At 32.0% G+C, this 26,187-nt stretch overlaps 1 protein-coding gene across 1 annotated transcript in view; it reads left to right on the top strand.

Annotated features, from left to right (window-relative positions):
• The window catches only part of LOC118186222 (uncharacterized), a 103,915-nt gene extending 79,226 nt beyond the window's left edge, over window positions 1–24,689 (top strand). The window contains exon 3 of the mRNA XM_035356297.2: window positions 12,954–24,689. Coding sequence (XP_035212188.2) covers window positions 12,954–14,530 — 1,577 coding nt within the window. The 3' untranslated portion in view covers window positions 14,531–24,689. The remainder of the gene's footprint in view (window positions 1–12,953) is intronic.
• The last annotated feature ends 1,498 nt before the right edge of the window (window positions 24,690–26,187 follow it).

Here is a 26,187-nt window from a genome sequence, read left to right as displayed (position 1 = left end):
ATTGGAGTTACTTAAATACACCCAAGATTCTTCTGTTGCGACAAAACGTTTCCATTTTTGTCTGGATAAATGTTTCTCATAAAGAATTATGCAGCCAGTTCAGCGTTCGGCTATATGTCTGAGAGAAAGACGATGCACACTTTGTTTTCTAGACATTTTGAGATTCAAATCAGCACTAATTTGAAGCAGCATTAATTCAAATCAGCATAATTCAAGTCAGGATTAATTCAAAATCAGCACTAATTCAAATCAGCATAAATTTTTAAGATTCAAATCAGCATTAATCAGTGCATTGTTTACAATTGGCACTGAGCATTTTAATGGTTCTGCAATTGTTCTTCGTCTTGCCCGAAAAACCATGGCTTTTACCGCGTTTTTTAATGACTAAATACGAATAATTTTCTTCGGAAAGAGCACAAACAAAACCTTCCACCCAGTGCTTCTTTAAAAGCGCCATTTTGCATGAAAACAAAACTGTCAAGTAGCAGACGATAATTTATACTTTCGAAAATATAGTTGCAGTTAAAAACAATTTCCATGCAGACGATTTTTTTCATTGCAAAGCAAAATCGTTAAACATTTTGCCGACAAACTCTGTATGATTTGAAATGCATTTTATGCGGATTCTTTTTTAAGCTACCCGGCCATAGCATGCGAACTCACACTTGAGAAATTTTCGAAACATGTGATTTCCCCTTACTTCTATTATTTACCTTCCAGCTCATTTTGTTCGCTTGTTTCTATTTTGCTCCTTAGATATTCCTCTTGAAACTGCGTTCAAGGCTCATTCATGTGAGTAACCTCGGGCTTTGACAATATTATTGAGCCGGACATATCGCCTCCTTTACCGTCAGATACTGACTGAATATTTGTCAGATATTGCAACGCTAACGTTATTATGTAGTCTTTTGGAATGCAAGATTGTTTAAAGAAATAATATTGTGATAGTTACCAGTAGTTTACGCATGACATTTGTTGTGTTTTTAATGTAACCGCGGTTTTCGGAAATTAAATTACTCGCATAATTTTCCCCTCCTGATTTTCAGACGATAAATCTTTTTAATAAAAGGGAGAAAATACTCGAAGAAATACGGTATTACAGGTGAGGTAATTCCTCAACAAGTAAGTGATGAACAAGACTAGAATAGACTAGAAGAGAAACATGCTAATGTGACAATCAAAATCGTAAAAACAACCTTGTATTTAGCGTAAGTATATTGAAACACTCAATCGATTTCGAGGGCAGCTAAAGGTCCCTCTTCATCAGGAGAAAGAAATACCTAGAAAGAAGAAAAATAAAGGGGAAGGAGTCTCAGAAACACGTGGTCCTTATCAGCACTGCACGTGGTTATAACCGGATTTTTAATTAGAGTTGCACTGGCCGCCTACTTTTACTGAGCCAGGCTATCTGATCAAACATACAACCCAAAGGACAAGAAAAATTAGCGAAGTTAAAATAGGGAGCGAGGGGCAACTGCACCTTCACGCTCAAAATCTGAACTTTGAATAATGGAAAGCAACCACTGAAAGGATTTTCATACCCTCTGGCAGTACCAAATGCGAGGAGGTAACTCCATCTATCGGCAAACTGAATAAAAGTAAATCAAAAATAACTGAATTAAGATAGTAGAATTTTAAAGGCATTAGGAAGGACTGGATTGGACTTCAAATCATTAACTAAACATGCTAAATCTTTGTGAATATGAAAAGCCTCAAGAAAATCCAATTCACCTATGGAAGAAGCCTTTTGGATAATTTTTGTAGACCCAAAGTCAAAATTATGGTTAAATGTCCAACTATGATACGCTATTGAAGACTTGTTAATTTCGCCTTTTCTGACATAAGATTCGTGTTCCTTGATACGAAACTTCAACGCTCTTTTTGTTTGGCTAATATATTTTAAACCACACTGACACGATATACTATAAATTCCCCAAGAATTCAAGACAGAAACGCAATCTTTTAAAATCGAAGGGCGAATTTCATTAATAGGGGAGAAACCGACCTGAAAATTGAATTTCTGGAGAATCCGTGCAATTTTATAGCTAACAGAGGGATAAAATGGAAGCACGACAAGGTCATTAATATTATTTCTAACAGTGGAGTGTCTCCTTTGATGGGAATCTGAAAATTTTTTAACGGCTTTATCAATAATCACGGGAGAAAATCCACGCTCAATCGCAACTGCTCTCAAATAATTAAGTTCATTGATAAGAAAAGATTCAGAGGAACAAACTTTAAGCGCGCGGAATACATAATAGTAAAAAGAAGCCATTTTCTGCTTAACAGGGTGGCATGACTTGGCATGGGGTGGTAAACAAACTGCAAAAGGTTTACGGTACACAGTAGTGCTAAAATCAGTTTCATTGCGGATTATAAGAATATCAAGGAAGGGGAGGGAATTGTTGGATTCAATTTCAAGAGTGAATTGGATGGCTGGATCAATTGAATTCATAATAGATAGAATCTCGGATAAATCCTCTTTATAACCGTCAAAAAGTGCGAAAGTGTCATCAGCATACCGAATCCAAAGACGAAAATATAGTTTATCAAATAATTTCATCTCAAAATGGTGCATATAAATGTCAGCAAGTACCGGACTGAGAGGATTACTCATAGCCAATCCTTCAACTTGACGAAAATATGCATTTTGGAAAACAAAGTGAGTTTGACTTAGAGAGACTTTAGTAAGCGAAACCAACTTATTAATTTCAGTATGTGCGAAGTGAAATTCCCGAAATCTAGTTTCAAGACAGTTTAGTGCTCCTTCGACCGGAACATTAGTAAACAGTGATTTGACATCAAATGAAACCATAATGGAAAGAAGTGGAGAAATATTTTTAAGTTTATCAATGACTTCAACAGAATTTTTTACAGTGTGAATATTGTTAGCAAGTAGAGGAGAAAATCTGGAAACTAAATATTTGGCCAAAGGATATGAAGCAGTACCTATATTGGAAACAATTGGTCGAAAAGGAATACCGGTTTTGTGGACTTTTGCAAGAGCATAAAGCCTAGCGCAATTAGTAATAGGTGGAATAAGTGATTTCAACTGCGTTGGCAGAATATGAGAAGATTTGATAGCACTTTTAACTTTCGTGAGGTCCGAAGTTGAAGGATCTTTAGGGATCGAGCAGTATGGGCCTTCATTTATCAGTTTGGAGACTCCAGTAATATATGTGTGTTTGTCCATAACAACGATCTGTCCGCCCTTATCAGCTTTAGAGATAATGATATTAGTATCAGAATGAATTTCACGTAAGATCTCATTTTCCTTTTTGCTAAGATTCGAACCCAAAGATTTGTTGTTAAAATTAACGTTATGAGTAATTAGGTGGCGGATTGTATCATTCTGCGTTTCAACATTTAGGTTTGGTTGCGAACATTTTGGTTTGGTTCACTTAAATCCATTTTGCAGATTACTTAAAATAGGAAATGATTTGACAATGAAATCATTCTACATTTGCCATGGCCTGCTAGATCAGCGGATCATAATCTATAGGGCATATGTGAGACATAGCCTAACAGATTGGAGTGTATCGCCAGGCACCATCCACTAGCTCCGGCATGCATTACTGCAGGAATGAGCACCACTTCCACAACAAGCGATCAACTACACTACTGTCAACTTACTTCGGCGTTGTCAAGCTTGCATTTCTCCAGAATGTATGATACCTATTATTATCATGATGTTTCTATTTTATATTCTTCCGACTCATTTGATCCTTCATGATGTGGTGGTCATAATACGTATGTTTTTGTATATCTTGATCTTTATCGTTTACTATGTGGTATAGTAATGCTACACCAATCTCTTGGATCAATATCGCGTATATCCATTAAATAGTTTTTGTTTTATTTCTTTTTTTGCTTTTGTTGCTTATCTTTTGAGCTAGAGTGTTTTAGAATTCTAAAAGCATTTATATGAACATTTTATCTGATACAACAGAAGGTACAGAAAAAGCAATAAAAAGATAATCTAAAAATAGAAATTATTTTTATTAATTACAATTGACGAATCGTAATACAAACATTTCTTATAAAAATTACACATTTAGAAAAACTACAAAAAATTAGAAAAAACTGGATTAGAATTATTTTCATTAATTGAAGAAAATAAAATTTATGAATGTGAAAAGCTTCGAGGAAATCTAATTCACCAATTGAAGAAGCTTTATGAATAATTTTCACGGAATCAAATACGAAATTGTGAATAAGTGTCCAACTGTGATAGCTATAAAAGATTTGTTTATTTCATTTTTTCCAACTTAAAATTCGTGCTTCTTGACGTACAGTTTTAACACATTTTTAGTTCTGGAGAAGGCGACTCAAGCAGATTTGAATAGTTTTTAGAGTGTAATTAAAATTTCACAAATTAATACACTAAGAAAGTTTATACTTGAAAAAATAGCATGTGTTTCATACTACCGAAAGGAACAGCCATAGAAAAGTTCTATCAATGCATTTTAAAACGCATTTATTTAGCAAGATTTGAGGGAAATATTAGGCTAAAGTTGGAAAGTTCTAAAATATTCTTCAATAGGAGCATTGTTTCTTGCTCCGTAAAGTATTTTATTTGTGCTTAACGAAAGTTACTACAGTTATTTATTGTTGCACGTGAATATTCGCAAATTATTACGTTGACAGCGTTTCTTTCTTCCTTAACATATAGCAGAGGTCACAAAATCATAGTCTCGTTGTTACGTGACATGTCAAAATATTTCTGAGTCATCCTCCTTCTATTTGTTAATCAGACCTTTTTTTTTTTTTTTTTTTTTTTTTTTTGTGTGTGTGTGTATGTGTATTTTAAATTCTTGTGCTATATATTTTTGAGAATTTAATCTTTCGTTTTCAAGATAAAAAAAAAAGGAATGTGCATCATTAAAACAACGTGTATGACAGAATAACATTCTATATTTATTAAATTAGTTTTTATAAATATTAATTCTGTATACGCTTATTTCCTCACTTAATTTTTAATCTTGAACTGTTAAACAAAAAAGATGCCTTCTAAATAGGGTTATTTCTCTGTAACTTTAACAAGCAATTTTTAAAATGCATTTTAACTTATTTTGCGACTTCATTTCAAACTAAGAATTTTATTTTGTAATATTTTATCAAATTAAATGAATTGTTGATTACAGTAAGCGATATATTTTCAATGTTTTCGTATACAAAAGGAACAGAACTTCGACAATTCGATAACAATATGCGAATGATAGCACTAACCGCCATCACATTATTAAGCGGCGTTCACTGAAAAATAAATCATATCAAAATATGAATTCTAATATAATTGACACTAGCTGGCAAGTTTTAAATGTTCTGAAATGAAATGCTTTATTCATTTCCTAAGTTAACATTATTTAATAGTAACGCTTGAAAGCAAGAACATCGTTTTGAAGTGTGAAATAAGGTAAATCGTTTTGAAGTCGTACGCAATGTGTAATTAACTTCGAAGTGATAATTGTAAATAAGATTAGCATAAAATGTATGCGTTAAAATGAAGGCAGGGTATGATATCTAGTCATTTCAGAATAGTAATGAAATGCTATTAAAAATACTTCGCTACACTTAAACGAAAGATTGCTGTGTTCTGAATTAAAAAATGCAAAAATGATTTATCAATAAAAACATCCATAAGTAAATTTCTGTAAGTTTTAATCTAAATACATTAATTATAAGGCTTGGCAATAGACAGGAAAAACTTGATTATCAAATGTCCTTCATAAGAGATTTCTTTGTGAGCACTCAAAAAAACCTTAAATTCGAAACTGTAAAACTTTCAGAGCTTTGTTATTTAAAACCCATTTCGAAACGCGAATGGCTCATAGAATGCGAATTTATCGTGCACGCTTTATCAATGCTTAAATTAACAAATCGTGATACACTTTGCGTGAGTTGGAGATCGTGAGCTTGGCTTTCGTGTTTTACATGATTCTTTTATGTTGGGACAAAACATGATGTGCATCATAAAGAACTTTTTTTTCCTCTTTATAATGTAAATTATGGTAAGTGGAGTTACTTTATGCATACTGGTTTGATGAAGATATGAACGCTAACCTAGCTCGCAAGAAACAGAACGATTATATTTTCATTAGATCTTTAAAATATTATGAATATCCAGTCCTCTTAATAAATTTCTTTTTTGATGAAATTTAACGAGTGCTCGTCTTCTATAGCGGCCTTAGAGACAGAACATGGCTTTGGCGCAGTTCGGGCCAAAGAAAATGAGATTTTTTTACCAAACATTTTAAACATCCACGAAAACGAAATTGACTGCGATAAACGATAAATCGGCAATTTGTTCAGTATCTATACAAGACAAGTTATTTAATGTAGTGTATATATATAGAGAGAAGGAATTTAATATAAATTTTTATTTGCGATAGTATTTAATACGATTTCGTCAGCAATATATTTAAAATAATAACATAATTCAACAGAACGTATTTAATACATACATTAATTACAGTATTTAATCTAATAGAACAACATATGTATATAAACAGGCCTAAAAATTCTAATTATCATTTAATATACTGAAAAATTATGTTGATTATTTTATTTAATACACTTTTGATAGCAATTTATTAAAAGAAACAATAGCGTAAACATAGCGGAAGATTAATTTCTTACAGACTCCTAGTAGCCATAGTTCAATAACTGCTAATAATCCTTGAAGCATCAACTGTAGGTAACTATTCCCATTCATGGAAGATTGACTAAATAAAGAGCATAACGTGTATTTTACAATGAAGTTTCGCTATATTGACACAATACCGTTGCAAAAATCTTAATTCTGCCTTGAATATTTTCTCGCGATAACTTTATTATTTGCACTCCCATTTTATGCCACATGCCAATGAGCCTATTAATCGTAAAATCTTTCCTATCCACTTTATGCTTTTGTGTTATATCATGTGTATAAAAAAATATAAAACTATAAAAATTCAAAATTCAAAAAATGATTAAAAATCTAAAATGTTACAAAAAAATTATGTATTCTTAAGTTTTATAAATTCTCGCTATCCCTAACCTTTCTCGAGCCATGCGGCACCCTCTAGTGAGCATCAATTTTACTACTTATGCAATTTTCGTATTTCTGCTCGCTTTGTAATTCTGATGAGGAGGTACATGGTTCTGAACCATAGGCACTCCGTAATTTTTAATCATTGGCATTGGCAGCTGCATACATGCGCAGAACGGTAACCGTTTGTTTCTCGCCAATGCAGAAATATGTCAAATATACTTTCTCGCCAAGGCCGCTGCAGAAAAAAGTAACATGTAGCAATTTAAGAGACTGCTAGAACAGGTTGTCTTTTTGTGATCGTCCTCTTGAGATTTTCGTGGTAGAGAACCTCACCCTCGGGGTGCTGTCGCTCAAAACGGGGACTAGCAAGGCGCGGAGATACCAGATATACGAGTATTGCACAGATGACGGCCTTGCTTGAAACCTGTACCTCTTTTATCTGCTATGCCCTGAAATAAATTATTAAGCAGCGTAATACAGTTTCTCTCCCATCCTTTGTCTTGCAGATTTTCTGTATTAGTTGACGTTCCTTGATTAGATACCTGCTGAATATTTCTGCATTGTAGCTCAGGAACTTAATGTGTAGCTTTTATGCTGCTGGTAGATTGTTAAGAATGGTTACTGTATACTTTGCTCGTCATATATGCAAAGATCAGCATTTGAAATTCCAAACCTGTAGAAATACGTTTGGAAAGGTCCGCGTTCGTTGATGTTATGTCTTAATTGTAAAATGAAAATCTGCTGGTGTATGTTTGCTTTTAGGATGTAGTTAATATGTAAGTTTGCCTTTTTCTACGCTGTTTCATTCTTCTTGCCATTCTTCCTGTTGACTTGATGATTGAGATAAGAACGTGGTAGTGGAATATTTTGAATATCGGCGTTGTTATTACTGGCAACCTCTTCGCGAATTCATCGGCGATTTCATTTGAAATGCCACCTACATATACCTTTGCCCAATGTATATTAATAAATGAATCGTTTTGATTCCAAGGGTTAACAAGCAATTTTGTCCCATTTTTAGCTTTAAAATCTAAAATCGTGCCTAGCGTATATCATACACAATAATTTTTCAAGTTGTAGAGTTTCCAACGGCGTTATGTAATAAGCTCCTAATAAATAGGAATACACCAACTAAGAAAATAATTCTGAGAATGACAAGTGAAATTATATTAGTTGCTTTTGTACAGTGCACTTTTATACATGTCAAGATAGCTATAAAACAGAGATGTATACATTCTGCACTCACAACAAGTTTTTTTATTAAAGTTGTAACATAATGAATGATCTCAGATATACAATATTCACGCTGAAAGATTCTAAGATCCTTTCTCCATTAAATTTAAACAAGAGAAAACATTTTTATTTTAAAAGGAGTCAGGTAGCTTATTTTTAAAATTTATTTTGAGTAAAGACAAATTAATTAAATTTAAAATATTTGTTTTTTAAATTCAATGCTGAAATGATTTGCTCACAAAGTATAAGAGAATTCACGTTTCGAGATTTCTGTATTTTATATTTAACAATATTTCTTCCTTTCAATCTGAATTACGTAGGACGAAATCCTTCAATATTATTGACAATCTAGAACTAATTCGGAAACCAATGGCAGTTTTATTAATTTAAACTGTTATTTGTTGTTTCCATCTTTTATAATTTACTTTCTTCTAATCTGTTATGTCCTAAGAGAATCCTTTAATTACGTCTAAATCAGCATGTTCATCAAGGAAAAACTACTCAAAAGTTTGTAGTTTTCTGTTCATCAAGTATACACAAAACATGAGAATAAATGAATGTATTACAGTATTAATTTAGTAAGTATTAATTTAGTAAGTAAATGAATGTATTACAGTATTAATTTAGTAAGTATTAATTTATTACAGTATTAATTTAGTAAGTAAAACAACAAAAATCAGCGTTATATTTGCAAATTTCCACAGGGGCAGTTTAGATGGTTTTACCGAACCATCATCCTCAGCTGCAAAAGCGCAAATGAACGAGATAAGTTATAGTAATTAGATAAAATAAGATAAGAAAGACTGAACAGGAGTTAAGCCACTGGTACCAGCTGTTGAAGAAACGAAAACTAAAGCATAATTTCCTTAAAGGCTGAAGGCAAAGATGAATTTGAATCAGGATCGTTAACTAGAACAGAAAGATTTTTTGAATGTGAAATGCCTTTAGAAAATCTAATTCACCGATATAAATGTTTTTTGAATAATTTTGGCTGCGGAAAAATTGAAAGTGTGATTTTCGGACCAACAATGATGCGCAACAGAAGACTTCTGTGTTTTCTTTTTCCGAAGATATGTCTCATGTTCCTTAACGCGAAATTTTAAGGTTCTCTAAGTTTGACCAATGTAAATTAAACCACACTGGCAAGGAATTCTGTAAATACCTCAGGAATTCATATTCGGAATGTGGTCCTTGAGGTGAACTCGGAATTTTATTGACAGGAGAATAGACGACCCGAAAGTTAACTTTCTGTAAAATAAGTGCAATTTTATAGTTAATTGATGGAAAGAAAGGAATGAAGGAATTCCTTTCTTTCAATCAATTCAATCTTTCCATCACAGGAAAGAAAGGAATTTTTATAATCCCCTAAAACAAAAGTGTGCCTTTTGGTGTGTTGAGTTAAAAAATTAACATACCAAAAGATAATAATGTTGGCTGAAAAGCTTGATTAATAATGTTGGCTGAAAAGCCCCTGCCAATAGCTACTGCTTTTAAATAATTAAATTCTTGATCAAGAGCCAGTTTGGAGGAGCAAACTCAAAGTGCAATGAAAACAAAGTAAACAATAAAATGAAGCCAATTTTTTTATGTCGAATGATATGATTTGAAGGTTTACGGTAAACCATAATATTGAAGTTGGATGTGTTACGTGTGACCAAAATGTCGAGGAACGGAAGAGAAATCTTGTCTCAAGTTGAAAAGTGAACTGAATAGCAGGATCAATGGAATTCATTGTTGAAAGAACTTTACTTAGATCATCTTTATTACCGACAAACAGGGTAAAAGTATTGTCTACGTGAACCATACCGGGAAGTTTAGTGTTTCAGATAATTTTGATTCATAATAATGCATGTAGATATCAGCTAGGATAGGACTGAGGGGGCTTCCCATGGCTAATCCCTCAGTTTGCTTGTAATACTTATTTCGGAAAACAAAATAGATTTGTTTTAAACAGAGTGGAAGAAATGAAATTCACAAAGTCTGGTTTCTAGACATCTTAATATGCATCCTGCACTGGAAGTTTGGCGAACAATGATTTTACATCAAAATAAACCATGAATAAATTTCTAAGAGAAATGCTTTTAACTTTTTTACAATAGCTATTGAATTTTTTATGGTGTAAATGTTATTATCTAATAGAGTTGAAATTTTAGAAACTAAATACTTATCTAACGGGTACGAGGCAGTGCCTAAATTTGATAGACTAGGGCGGAAAGAAATACCACTTTTATGAATTTTGGGAAGAGCGTACAATCTAGCACAATTCGCTGCAGATGGGATAAGCGACTATTTTAATTTGGTCGAAAGGATTTGAGAAGATTTGATAGCAGTTTTTATTTTTGAGAGGTCGAAGGTGAAGTCTTTAGCTACCGGATTATATGGTCCTTCGTTTAAGAGTTTAGTGACACCATTGATGTAAGTGTTCTTGTCCATGACGACTATCTGGCCACCTTTCTCGGCCTTTGAAATGATAATGTGCGAGTTAGAATGAATATCGCGCATTGTAGCTCTTTCTCTCGTGTTTAGATTTGGTTTCAAATTTCAGACATTTTTCATTTTTAATGTTGCGTAAAATGATGCATAAAAACTAAGTAAATGAAACGTAATAAATCCATAGAATCTAGTAACTTTAAAACAATAAAGCGCCACTAAAAACACTTCAGAGCACTAATCAGAAAAATTGCAAGAAATGCATTCTGCACATAAATCGTTTCCAACGTAAGCCATCTGGTATCAGGCTGTGTTACTAAATTCATTTTTGGCATGATTTAAACAATTTTGTTTGTGTTATCTCTTTACATTTCTTATAATAATGTTTTTAATTCTGTTAAATACGTAAAAGTAAACAATGTTTCGTTACTTTCTAAACTGAGTTTCATAATTTTTCGCTGAACACTTTTATGATTATTTACGGAACACCAGTGCGTCTTGGAACACAATTTGGGGAGCGCTGCTCTGAGCAGCTTTCCTTAATAGGGTTTCCATGCACTTTAGAATAAAATTGACAGTGTAACCAATCCTTTAAAATAAACTCTGCTGCTAATATAAACTGTTGGACTAACTGTAGCAACGAGGGTGCCCTCTGGTGAGTAGCCAGAGAAATACTTCAGTAAAAGCCAAGTGATGAACCTGATAGGTTGTATCAGATTTTCGCTCTGTAATTTTCTTTAAATTATATATAATATTCGTGTGTAATGTTTCTGACAACTCTTGCATAAAACTCGTAAAATGAAAAGGGTCGACAGGCCTCGAAGGCAGCTTTTGCCCTTTTACTCTATGCGAGGTTTGTGTCCTCGTTGAGCTCGCCTTAGGACACCTACGTTACCTTTCAACAGATACTATACCGCCTCAGTCAAATTCCCCGCCTGACACTGTCCTCAGAGCGGATCCTGCGGGGCTCTGAGTCCCCACACCTTTAGTAACCAATCCTTTAATATAAACTCTGCTGATAATATAAACTGTTGGACTAACTGTAGCAACGAGGTTGCCCTCTGGCTACTCACCAAAAGAATCCTTCGTTGCTGCTAATATGAACAGTTATTCCAATAGTTTATATTAAAGAATTGGTTACAACAGTAAAATATATTTGATATTGATATAAAAAGTGTTGACACTTTAATGTAGTAATTATGCTGAATTTCGTTCTTGATGATACAGCTTAAGAAGTGAATATTCTAATAATTGAACTGTAGCAGTTACTTTAGTAAATGACTGGACTTTACTTAGTTACTTTTAGTTACTTTAGTAAATGAATGATATTTCATAATCTTCATTGTCTCTATTTCCGTTAACGAAGGAAGACTTTCCTTTGCATCACAGAATAAAATTTTACCATCGGGAGAAAAAATGAGTGCTTTAAATATACTGAATAATTTATTTTATTTTCCTTTTTATTAGTGTGATTCTGTATTTATCCCAGAATTTACAAAATATTCAAAAATGCAAATAACGCCAGTAAGTAAAAGGAAAGGACATGTAGAATTTTTACTACTCTCAATGTACGAGTATTTCTGATTCTTAATTTAAACGGTTATTTATTGGATCATCCCCATAACTAATGCTTTTTTTTCAATTGAGGGCGCTGGGGAACGGCATAAATTACCTGCCTAAACCTGCTATAAAAGCAGATAGTAATTTTATTTTGTTTCTATTCGTAAAGCAAGTTTTGAAGAGAGAAGTTGAAGTTTAACTTATTAAAGCTAAGCGGAAATGACAAAGGAACACGCTTAGTGTATTTTTCTTTAAGAATTCAACTTAAAAAAATTATTAACAGGAGAATTATTATTGTACATAAGAATCACACAATAAGCGTAAATCAGCGTCAACGATGGTTTCAGAAATTCTGAGGCGGAAACTACAGCTTAGAAGAGGAGGCTTTGCCTGGAAGATAATTAAACCTCGAAGAGAACAACCTGTTCTGGAGACCCTGATGAAATAAAACGATGTCGAGAACTAGTACAGGATGCATAATATTATAGTTTACATTAAAATGAACTTGTTTATCTTAATTTTAGAAAATAAAACAAGAATAACAAACCTCATTATTTATGGGATGATCCAATGAGTATAATAGCACTCCTTTTTAGCTATAATTTTGTATATTTTTTACATCATTTCTACTTTTATGTAATTTCCCGTAGAATTTTGGCATTTATATTTCATATTAAATGTCTTTTCTCTTCTTCAGGTGCAAAGATCACCATTCTTCAATCGAGTTCTACGTGGGAAGAAGATGACAAGCAATATGAATCAAGATCAAGTTTTATACCAAAAGATACTATTTTTATACCGACATCAGTCTTAGAAACAGAAATTAGAGAAAATATATTACCTACAGATTCCATGCCAGGAATTGAAGCTACTCAAACTCATTTTTCACACATTCCCCATTCAACACTTCCACATGATATTTTAACTAGCTCTCCTGAAAACATTCCATTACAGTCACTGCCAGAAAATCATAATGATTTGTATACATTGTCAGGTGAAACATTAACTTTCAAAAAGAGTAGTATTTTATCTGAAAATACATTACCTTCTAAATTTTATGAGGAGTATATTACACCTACCCCGCTTCTAGTTACTGAAGAAAATCTTGTTTTCTTTACAGAAAAAATTTCGCCTAACAGTTCTTTGATGTCTTCCTCAAACCTTAAGGCTTCACCTCTAATCGCGGAGACCACCACTTACAGCCATTTTCACACTCCACTAATGTCTTTATTCGTTGCTCCCACCAGTGTTCTCAAGATTCCTCGCGAAACATTCCACCCAAAATTTGCTTTTAACTCTTTATTTCCACAACTTTTGACAAACAGTCCTTTCGACAACGAATCCGCGAAGTCAGAATTTTCAGCTGTGCCTACAGAGCAAGAACATAAGAAGCTCTTGATGCTTGTTTTGAGGGCGGAAGACTGTTCGAAGTTCTCTAAAAGTGATTTTGAAAAAATGTTAAGTAAATTAATGGTAAAGTTTGGTTTTGGAAATGTTGTTCCTGAGGTCTCGAATACAAAATGTTATTCCCACCTAAATATCAATGTTACAGTAGGAGGTTCAACACCAACACTCCGCTTCTTACCAAATATTGACAAGAAAAATAATTTTACAGTTGATGTCCTTAACAGAACCTTCAGGATTGTGAAACTGGAAAAAGTAGATCTGAAATTTGAGAAATCCAAGTCGTCCAATTCTTCGTCCAGCGTCATCGCTGCTGTCGCTAGGCATGAATCTGTTGCCTATATTGCCGTTGGTGTGTCTTTTGGTCTTGTTTTGGTCATTTGTATTTCAGTATGCTGCATTAAATGTTGCTGCTTGCGTAAGCCACAGAAAAGGTTTAATGCCCCTAAAGGTACTCATGTGAGACTCAGACCTGAAGATTATACTTTGACGCCAATACCTCGCCCCACATCTTTGTATGTCGATTATTATAGAGGTTCTGTTACTGCTGATATTTATTCAACCACTTCTGCTGGTTCTATTGCTAGCACGACTCCTACCGTTGAGCAAGGAGTTGTTCAACCTTTTGATACGAGTATTGTACCTCTTGAGGATTCTTCAGCTCTGCACTTGGACAGTTCTCGTGATCCTTCGGTAGACTCCGTGCCTGTTCATTCCGACCTCAAAACTTTCAATATCAGCAGCATTTCTGGCAAAACACTGCGCATTGCAGCTACAGATTCCAAAGAACAACTAAATCCGAAGCAACATTCCAGGAAAGTCGAAACCAAGAATAGTGGAGTAGCAAATCCTACATTCCAGCGCTATTAAATTTTGTGATACCAGTTTTTAGGAAAGTCGTCGATTGATAAAGATTACAATTTCTAACAGAAATTGGCTGTTGATGTGAAACTTGAATGTAAGTTACTCTGAAATGGAACTAAACATTAACAGAACAGGAAGTGCCAAATCCCTTTTCAGCGTTTCTTAATTAGGAAATGCAAATTGTGATTATTATATCACTCGCACATAAATATGTATATGTATATACTGCAGCAAAATGCTTGTCCATTTAGAGGAAGTACCGTATTTCTCTGTTACGTTTCTATTACATGTGCATGGTTTCTGAACAAAAGTGTGCAAAATTTTAGTTTTAAAAATGCTTTGAATTTTGAATATAGTGCTGATGTGTTGAGAAATATAAACAATACTGAACATTCTAAAACGTTATTCATAAACAAGCTAAAACTGAATCAACAGAGATTCCATTTAAGAAAAAAAGAGCAAAAGCACTATGTTCGTTTGTCGAATGAAAATGAGACCATAATTGAATTACTCATTATATTTAAATGAGTACTCACTTAGAAAAAAATCTTTTGTTCAATAAATAATACTTTTATTTACTAGCTTCGGAAATATTTCCTGCAATAATTTCCTATTGAAAACCGCATTGTAAATTTTTTTTATTTGCATTTTAAGGCGCGTTTTAATTTACAATTTTTTTAAATTAAAAGCAACTTTCGAAATAAAACAATTTTTTAAACTAAAAGTTCATTTCTTCCCAATCAGGATTAATCCTATTTCAAAAAGCAAGATATAATTTTATTTCAAAACTTTATATATGCAACTAAATATATGCAATTCAAAGCTTAATACATGCAAACACTGTTCAAAGCTAAATTTAGGCAATCACAAAACTGAATGTATTTATTAATTACATGTATATTTCAAAACTAAATGTGCAACTAAATATTTTTTTTAAATGCGATCAATTATTTTATATTATTTATTAATACCTGAAAACTTGTTATTTGAAACAACTGGTCGTCAGAAATATAAATCGATATTTTTTAAAGTAATTTTAATCGATATTTAACATATATTATTTCCATGTATAATCGTTAAAATATTCTCCGAATATTTGTGTTCTCTTTTTAGGCAAAAGATAATACCAAATTTTGCTGTCTATTAATGCATCGTCTTTATCGTTTAATTGAATTAAAAATTTAAAATGTATGCTACCAATTGCAGCCTTGTGTATTGCCACGAGATTTTATTAATATTATTAGTTTTACCTTTAATGCAAATGGTAGTGCACAAGTGAGGGATTTAGTCTGTCGCCAATGTTAAATATTACATGGCTTTATAAACGTCTTTTGTTAATTATACTATCAGTATAAATATTAATAAATGCAGTGTAATCTGTCTATCTCGAACATCGTGGGAACTTGAAAAAAAATCGAGGAGAGAAATTTCGAAATAAAAGGTTCCTCAGCAAATTAGGAACATTTGGTACTTTTCCGTTTCGCCGGCGCAAATCTCGCCAAGCAGACTTTATTGGCGTCAACATACAGTATACACATAAAAAATATTTAAAAAAATGTTAGTTTTAAGAATTCTTTTTTTAAAGGCATAAACATTTTAATATCGCTTAAAATTTTATAAAAAACCGATAAATAAAGACAATAAATTTGTAAAAAGACATTAATTTAAGAATTTGCTACGCTTTCATGGTTCATATCACGTGACCCGAAGCGATCTCTTCTCACGTAAACTACTCTCTACAAAAATCTAATGCTCTCAGTAATTATCTACATTAATTTCAAGTTAAATCTTAATTTGGAACACAAGTTTAAATGCAAGAAATATTTCAATTCGTACGAATAGCTTACTCAGAAATTTTGTAAAACTGCAGTACTTTACTTCGCTAATGCATTCTCATTAGAATTGATGAATTTAACTCTTGACTTTACCTTTTCTATATTTTCGGCTTCGGGTAAGCGCTGAGATTGCATCCTAATTGACTTAATTACCGAAAATGGCCTTGGAGATAAAACTGAACTATCTGATAAAAATTCTATGTAATTATATGTCAGTATTGAAAGAAACAATCATTCTGATAAGAAAAAGCTGCGACTTGTTTTGAAAATGAGGCGTAAAAGGTTACCAGCGAGAATATTCCGTTTGGCATCGGCTGCACCATTATTAGCGACTTTATCGCTTGCGCCGGTAAAACGGAAAAGTACCGAACATTTTTATATGTATTTTATTAACATATATATGAACATATTTGCTTATATATGCATATAAATATCCTTTCGATCTATCAGTTATCTCTTAATATTTTCTAATGCTTGACTGGACAATTTTTTCAAAGTTAAATCACATAATCATCGAGAGATTTAATGAAAGTTCTCAACTACTTTCAATGACTTTCTCCATTTCTTTTGTTGTAATTTTACATGATTCTTTTCACTCCTGATTTTATCATACCTTCTTCAAATATTCACCATGCTAACTATTACAGCCGCAACTATCAGTATTCTGCACGTAAGATTACTCAAGTGGAAAAGTTATTTTCGTTGATTTTATATAAAATTTTACTTATTTCAAAGGTGACTAGCATAAGTCTCCCTGTTATAGGTAAGAAAACATCTCGCATTTTTTGCTCCTGAATAAAGATCGTCCAAATCATTCGTCCTTGAAATCAGCAGTGTTTTATATAAAAACGACATTAATCTAAGGTTGTTTCTTAGCTTAATCTTGCATTTTGCTTTAGTGTGTTTATTTTTCTAATAAATTCTGCATGTAGCTAAGGAATCGCACTCTATCTTAAACTATGAATGAAAATCTGTTTTTGATCATCCCTCCCTTAGAAATTACTTGAGTCTTTGCATTTCACGTGCTACTTCAAAATCGTTCTATTAGCCCAGGAGAGCTATTAATTTCGTTTTGGTATTTTGCGTCGAAAACGTTAAAAGTCTGAATCACTTTTTTAATTGTTGCCACGAAATATTATCGCACTGTATTATATTTAATAAAATTAAATAATGGAGAATCTGCGTATGTATGTTTCTCACATTGTGATATGAATGTACGTATGTTTCTCACATTGTGATAAAATAACAGTACCTAGATCCATCAAATTTTGAATAGCGTAGATCTCTACCCGAATATGGGCATCAGGAAACCCAAATCTGGAATTTGTTTTATTATCTATTTCATATTTTGTAAAGCATTTATGAGTTTTTGATTAAGAAACTCAACGATTTCAAAGCGAGCAATGGCAATAGTGTATGGAAAAAAAGACATTTTTATCTTCAACGCGCGAGACTATGTATCGGAAAGGCTAAATATATGCTCTTTTTAATTTATTTTGCGATATTGCTGTTGAACTGAATTTTATGTTTTAGGTGCGAAGAATATGATATTTAATAAGCAAAGGTAACACATAAAGCGTTAAAAAAATTCCTTTGGGTGTAATATAAAATTTGAACGCTTTCAGGTTTTTTTTTTTTTTTTTTTTTTTTTTCTTTTACAATCTTTTATTTTAAACATTTAGAAAATAATTGTATCTTAAATTTCTTTTAAATCCTCCCTCGTTTTAAGTGAATATTCTTGATCATTATCTCTGTAAATTAAATAAAAATAGAGTATAGGCATAATTTGTTATCTTTAGTGCATCCAAAGCATGGACAATGGGAGGTATTTGTCTTCGTTAACGACGTCTGCAGGATTTCGAACGAATTCTGATTTGCTATTCCACTCAAGCTGTTATTGAAACTTTGATACAGGGAGCGCAGTTAATATGTAATGTTTCGAGGCAGAAACTTTAGAGTTAACACCTTTTAGAGCAGGAATATTAAAATAAACTTTGTATTTATATATGAAAAGAAGGGGTAGAATTTTCGTCGTAAAGTTTCCTGAAAATGATGATGTATCTTCTTTTAAAATTCTCGATCCGTCCATTACTATCGTTAAATTCACTGCTAAAATCAAGTTCTTCAGCAAACTCCCCATTATTCAGTAACATCATTCCTCTTATAGAAGTTTTGCTGACGCGACATTGCACAAATCATTGCCATACTCAATTTATATTCAAAAAAGAATATTTTTCGAAATTTTTCCTTTTTCTCTTGTTTTTAAAGCTTCTGTTTACCGAATCTTTGTTTCATATGACCGTCGATAGAGCACTGATTGGAAATCAAACCTGTTCTTTACTTTTTCCTTTTATCACAGAATTTTCATACAAAAATTTTAGGTTTTTTTTTTTTCTTTACACTTCATTCTGTACACCCTCCACTTTGAGTCTTTTAAACTGCAGTTATGAATTCTGTTAACTTTTTCGGCTCTTTTGAATTTGGTAAGCGAAAAAGGAGGATAAAACTAGCCAATTACTTAACCATTCACTTCTCCTCTAGCATTCTCTGTCTTGAGTTCCCAGTCTCACTAAAAACGTGAACGGGAACTATGATCCGTTTACCTTTCAAATAAAAAATCACAAATTGTAGTTGTTTTATTTCCCACAGAGCTCTGCAAGGGATTCTTCTAAGCTGCAGAGATTTTGCTGCTGAAGATTGGGGGTCACGTCTCAGAATTTTTAACTGAATCGTTGCTTGTAATTAATGAAACAAAGATTAAGTAGAGACTTGTTCGAGATGAGTATAGAAAGTACACTGCAAAATGCAGAGATTAAAAATGAACGGAAGTGAAATAGTTGCGAGAAATAAGATTTAGAGTTAGGCAGATTCTGCTGTAATTAACTTTCAGAAATTGTCAACAGTCTGTTTGCAAATAATAATGCAGAATGGAAAAACGCTTTTCAAATAAGATATTTTGCCAGTAATTTTGATGTTACTGAAATGCATGAAAATTTTGCTTACAAATATCTGTTATTTTTTAAATGACAAGCTTTGCTTCCTAATAAACGATTTGCTATTACAATCTGAAAAGTAATGAAGTGTCTTTGATAATGCGTGGATTGGCAATAACTCCTTGGCACTTCAGTTTTAACTATTAATGGAAAATGTTTATAAAGCTATAATATGTGTATTTTGATATATTTAGCGTGTTATTTACTAATCAAAAGAATTATAAAAATTAATTAGGTTTTAATTAAGTATTTTATATTAAAAAATAATTTTTCATTGAAAATATTTCTGTTAATTTCTTAATGTGCAGATGTTTTCTTTTCTTAAATGAAATCTGTATTTTTTTAAACTTAGAGTAATAAAATTTAGAAGCAATTTAAATTAAAAGAAATATTTTTTGTAAATAATTGATGTGATTGTACTTATTAAATACAGTGACTGTACTTATGCTGATAACTGTAGTGAGTGTATTTATGGATTTCATTATAGTTAAGTCATAAATGTTAATGACAAAATCAGGAATGTTTTTATCATTTCTGAGCATGGTACTTTGAGTAATATTTTTAATTTATATTTCGTAAGATACGGATTCTTTTAAATACATATTGCATGCACACATTTACCAATATTACTATTTCTGTATTTATAACTGGATAAATTTACTATTTGTTAAAATAAATGTCTCGTCAGATTATTGCATTATTTCTTTCGAAGTGAATTTCCTCGAAATAATTTAAATTAAATTCAGAAATAAATGCATAAATTATATTGATGTTTTAATTTGACTGATAGAAACCACTGTAATTTAGATATTTTTAAAAATTTAATAATTTCATTTTCTGATATATTAATTTATAAAAAAACAGCATGCTTTATTGTTAACTATATTCATTTATAAAAGACGGTATGCTTTAATATTAAATATATTCATGTATAAAAGACGGCATGCTTTATTGTTAAATATATTCGTTTATAAAAGACGCCATGTTTTATTGTATTGTTAACGTTTTTAGTATTTTAAACTGAGTAGCTTTAATATACTATTTTTTGTTCACTTCTTATTAAAACCTTTCAATTTAAGTTGTGTTCAATACTTAAATTATTAAATTAAACTATTGTCTTTTTCTTAGAAAATAATTTGGCTTCTCAAGTGAGTTAAAATATGCATAATCATAGATTAAATTCCTGAAGCGAGCAAAAGAATAACACTTCATTTTCTGAAATTGAGTAAAATTCTTACAAAAATATTAGAGCAAAAGTCTATTTTGTACTTAAAGTATTAACACAAAATCTTTAGCGCAATATGACGATTCTTTAGAGATGAAAACATAATAGTTATTTATCAAGTGCAATTTGATGGTTATCACGAATTTTGTTTGAAAGTTTTCCAGCCTATCGATATTTATTTTCAGTCGGCAGACGTTATCAACATATGAAAAGAAAACAAACTTTAGTAATTTAAAATACAAATTTAAATTATTAAGTATTGATTATACTAAAAAAAAAACGCTAACATTCTTCTCTAAATCTTTTTGTAATTTTTTTCCGTTATTCCTTTCGCCAAGTACACAGCGATCTACTTTCGCTTTAAAACACATCAGAGATTGCAAATGCTGTGCTACTTGTCAGTCTGTTTGGTTATTTAAGAAATTTTAGTTAATCTTTGTCAATTTTGCAGGAACTTGACAAAAGCTGTTAGTATACGGCAGTTGAGGATTTTCATGTAAAAATACGGTTTTATATTTGTTATTATTTACATCTCCTTCTTTGTTACAGAGCAGCATTTGGAAAATTGGCGTGTTTAAGAAAATTACCTAAGGTGTTTGTAACTTTTAATTTTGCCGTATTTCTGACAGTTTTCAATTATTTATTTACAAGTCTATTTTGAGGAAGTGCGATAAATAAATTTGATATGATAATAGCCTATAAGTGATGTATACGGTATGACTTCATTATTTAAGTAATGTTAAGTAATTTACATGTGAAGTGAGCTTAATATTCGACAATAAAAATGAAATGTTATTCTTGCTTTTTAAATCAAAGACGACGACCTTTTTTGTTTATGAAGAATTAGTTACCCCCCTTTTTTTTTACTTTTATTCATTCTAGTCAAATCTGTTTGACATTTACGTATATTAAACTACATCAAGGTAATTTTAAAGGAAGTAACTAGTACTTGCGTATTAACGCAACCACTTTGGCGAAATCTGTCGATTTTTTACAGATGAAATGGTAAAAGATACTTACCGCCTGCCAAACTGGTGGTTTTAACTTCCCCCCCTGCCCTTTTTTTGAAAGACTCCCAAACTATTCGATGTATATCCTACGTCGATAAACAGTATATTGTATATTGATACGAAAAGAAAACGTTTAGCAATTTGAATTATTAAATAAGGATTACGTGATATATTAAAAACATAAAACACTTATATTCTTCTTCAAATCTTTCTGTAATTTTGTTTTTCACCATTCTTTTCCCGAAGTACACAGCGATCTGTTTTCGCTTTTAAAAAAATATCGGATAATTGCGGAGACTCAGTTTCGTGCAAAACTCGACAACAGTGCCTATCTAGGGTGTGGTGTGGTGTATTTAATTATGGCAAAGCCACAAGGGCCATCTGCCTAATGGGAGGGATGCCTTCGTGGAGGACTTTCTAAGGGAAACTGGCTCGTATCCACGTTACACATTGGGAAAACCACGAAAACGCCCATGCAGCCAGCCCGTTCGTGGGATTCGAACCTCGGACCGAAGCCTATCTAGGGAATGCATTTTCTCATTGTCCCCTTTAGGAAAGTTTCAGCAAAATTATGTATTCCTGCAGGAATTTTACCGAAGTTTCTTCTATTGCTAGCAATTTCTGCAAGCTCTATTTTTAAAACTAAGGCAAAATATATCACGATTTGTTTACAAAAACCGTTGGAAATTAAACTACAACAAAAAAAAAAAGCATACGAACATCACGCCGTTGCTTGACTGAAGGTTTGTTATGAGCATGGTTGCCGGAAGAGAGTTAGGCTCATGGTTGCCAGAATTCGGCACATTCTGATAATTTGGCAATTTTTACTAAGGTGGTTGCGTTAATACGTAAATACAGTAACTTCTCTAAGTTTTCAGATTATCTTTCCGTTATCCTTTGGCCACCCTTTTTGGTATGCGCAAGTCATTCTTCACAACTAAAGACGAAGTAAAAGTTTCTTGAATAAAACAATTTTTATTTACCAAATATTGATCATAGTTTTCATGTCATTCAATATTCTGGTATTAGAAAGAAGGGTTTATACCTTTTTATGTTTGACTTATGTGTACCATTAAAATATCAATCTGTGAAACATTCTAGAGTAATGTGTCATTTTGAAATGAAGTGATACTTTAATACAACTTTAGCAACATGTGTCTTCTTCATAAATGCTTAATATTGATCACTATTGATGTACAGTTAGTTGGCCATGTTTTAATCTTCAAATGATGTATAGCAACGATATTTTTCTTCCAGTTTTTAGGGGCCAAATTTAAGAACAATTTTCGGTGTGCCATTATAATTGTTTAGTGTTTGGTGTGTATTAATAGAGAGCAGTGGTTCAAACCACGGCTAACAGTAATAATCTATGCACGAGAAGCAATCCATGAATGGCCATTCAAGGTGAATAACTGTGTAATATTACCCTTGATGCACCAATACTGCTGTGAACAATTTTAGGTTAACCTTGCTACGAATTTCAAAATAGCGGTATTAGTTATATTATCTCCTCGACCGTGAACTTTGGCTAACATTAAAACGTAAAAGTCGAAGAGATTCTGCTAAAGTCGCGCTAATCGTTCTAGCGAAATTCAGAAGGAAATGATAACTCTCTAATAAACAATCAGTACTCGATCCACTTCGCTAAAAGGCTTTCGTCGGTTGCTACTATTCTGTTAAGCCTTACAATTTAACTAAAAACTATCTATGATCAAACTTTTCCCAGGTAATTGTTTCAGTCTGTTATTGTTTTATCAGTCATATTAAGCTGACCATATTGTGTCCATTGCCATATATGTTTTTTCGATGGTAGGATCCTATGACTTTGATAATAATCTAGTGCTTGCTGTTCTGTAGAAGGCGGGTCCCAAATTTTAGTCATTTGTTTTTCAAAATGTAGCAAAAGATACAGTAATAACAATTAATTTACATCCTTTTTCATAAAAAGAGTCTACTTTACTGGGAATTTGCTGGGGTTACAACATACGATGGCAGAAATGATATGAACAGGTTGTTACGTCACGCTTTTCCGTAAATCAAACTAAATCGCGCTGTTTGGCGATAGTTTCATGTTCGACGGGATAATACTTAAATACCGAAACACGCGTGTTATTTTTATGCTTCTACATATTTCTCTTTCTTGCTTTCACCTTTTGCATGTTTTAATATAAATGGAAATGTATTTCATTTCCAATTCATTAATCGCACATAGAAAATACACTGAGCACGTTAAAATACAAACTACAATCAAAAAGAAGAAAAAAGTACAAAATAAAATTAAAATATGTGTTTAAAACCAATAAAATTGGCTGAAGAATCCCTTTCGTATTTAATTTTCTTATTTCTCAGCGCATGGCTTATAAATCGTGTTATTGCAACTGACCGATAGCTAATTTTGTTATGTATTCCATGTTATCTTAAACTGCGGTAGTAAAATGATATTCAAGGTGTTCATACAGGTTAAATATTTTTAAAACTCACATCCAGTATAGAAGTAGAAACATTATTACTTCAACTGCTTAAAAACTTTCTTTAGTCAAAGATTCTTTTAAATTTTAGCATTTCTTTTGTTAAACTGATTTTACTCAGATGCGAATACATAAAATATGGTATTTTCTTATATCTTTGTTGTATGTGTTTTAAATGTAAATATTCGATAGAGAGCCAGGTTGACATAAATTGTTTCACAACTGTAAATATGCATTAAAAATTATGTTTGGTATTGGTGAATCCTTGAGTGACACAGTTAATAGCATGTGATATTTCATGAGATTATTGCAGATATAGTACATACTTAATAGAATAATGTATTTTACAAATGTAAACCAAAGGTTACACTTTATTCAATATACATTAAAATTTTATCGTCAATGCTCTCTTTCTAGACATTTTCTCTGAGCATTTTTTGGAGTGTCTTAGATTCAAGAAGTCATTTTGCACTCTGGGTGGATGTGAGTGTGATCATGTGATCTTCCAGGATCCTTGTGTTTGAAATTGTATTTTCACGTTTTATTCCTATTTGTATACGATAAAAGGAATTTTGTTGTTACTATTGTATTTCAGATGTAATTTTATGAATAATAAATTGCACCAAAAGTAAAATTTTGTTTCTGTGTTTCTTAGTAACTAAAAGTAGACCAAAAGTTTTTAAGTTTCGTGAAGAGAGTGGAGAAACTGCTCACTTCTAAACGCATTCATTGAAATGTCTCTAAGTATTTTAATTCTTTCATGAAATATCATTTAGGCATGATAAAGTACATATTTTATGCGTAATGTTTTGGCGACTCATAAAGCTTACAAATTAATAAAATACAATTAAAAAACGTTTTTATGAAATAAGCTTTTATTTAAAATATATATTATAATTAATACGCTGGAAAGACAAAAATTATTTATCATATAGTTTAACAATAATATATTAAAACATTCTATTAACAGAATTCATCTACAATTTTATATTGCGAATAAAAAAAGTGCGAAGCGTTTAAATAAAGAAATGTATTAATTTAATTGTATTGTAAACTGTATAAGCTACTATCCTTTTTAATTTATCATTAGCTTCCAACGCTTTTATTGTTCTATCTCCTTTTAGTGCATTAATTATCATATCTATTTTACATAAAAGCTTATTGCATGAAAATCTTTTTTACTGTATTTTACTTTCTCTTTTTTAGTCTCAGTTACATATTAACAGGGATAAAATTTTTAGTCATTGTTAAAGCATTAGCACTAAATTACACCAAAAATTGTGAAATAGAGAAAAATAAAAAATAACTTAGTCATTCAGAGATATAATAAGTCATTCAGAGAATGAAGAAATCACTATGAATATTCAGTTTCTGAATTTTGACATAATAACATTATCGATGGAATAACATTGCTACAGCAAATTTTTTACTTATGGCAACAAAGAAAAAAAAAGTATGGCCAATTCGTTATGAAGTGCTGCGAATCAATGACCGAGAAGTAAAATCGCTGAACACTGATAATTCGGTCCGGGTCGAACCCGACGAACGGTATGGATGCATGGATGTTTCCGTGGTGATGAGTAAAGTGTATTCGAGCCAGTTTTCCATATAAAGTCCTTCACGAAGGCATCCCTCTCCTTAGGCAAATAGCCCTTGAGTGCTTGCGCAATTAAATAAACCAAACCGTCATTAAGTTATCCAAGACGGCAAACTTCTTCCTTAAGTGGCCCCACCGGTGGCCAAGTGATTAGAGGCTGGCTGCATGATAGTTTTCATGACTTTCACCGTGCGTAATGCAATTACGAGCCAGTTTCCCATACAAAGTCCTCCATGAAGGCATCTCTCCTCTTACGTAGAGGTCATGATGCTAAACTCAAAAGCTTTTTTCTGCATGACAGCTTCTCGTCTGCTTCAGATTGCGACAGATTGATTTTTAAAATAACATAGAAAATCGCACAATTAAATATTTTTTTATAATTTTGTTTTAAAAGAGGGCAAAAAGTTTGTTTTAAACCTGTGAAAATTCCAAACATTTATATCCGATACATTGTTAGATGCTAAAATTTTTAAAATCATAAAATTATAATATATTTAGTTTGTATTTTAAGCGAAGATATGTACGAAATATCGTT

This window comes from Stegodyphus dumicola, chromosome 7, assembly GCF_044657685.1.
Source record: "Stegodyphus dumicola isolate Sdum_Otavi_A_Nest chromosome 7, ASM4465768v1".
NCBI classification, from domain to species: domain Eukaryota; kingdom Metazoa; phylum Arthropoda; class Arachnida; order Araneae; family Eresidae; genus Stegodyphus; species Stegodyphus dumicola.
This window is presented reverse-complemented; position numbering and strand designations above follow the sequence as displayed.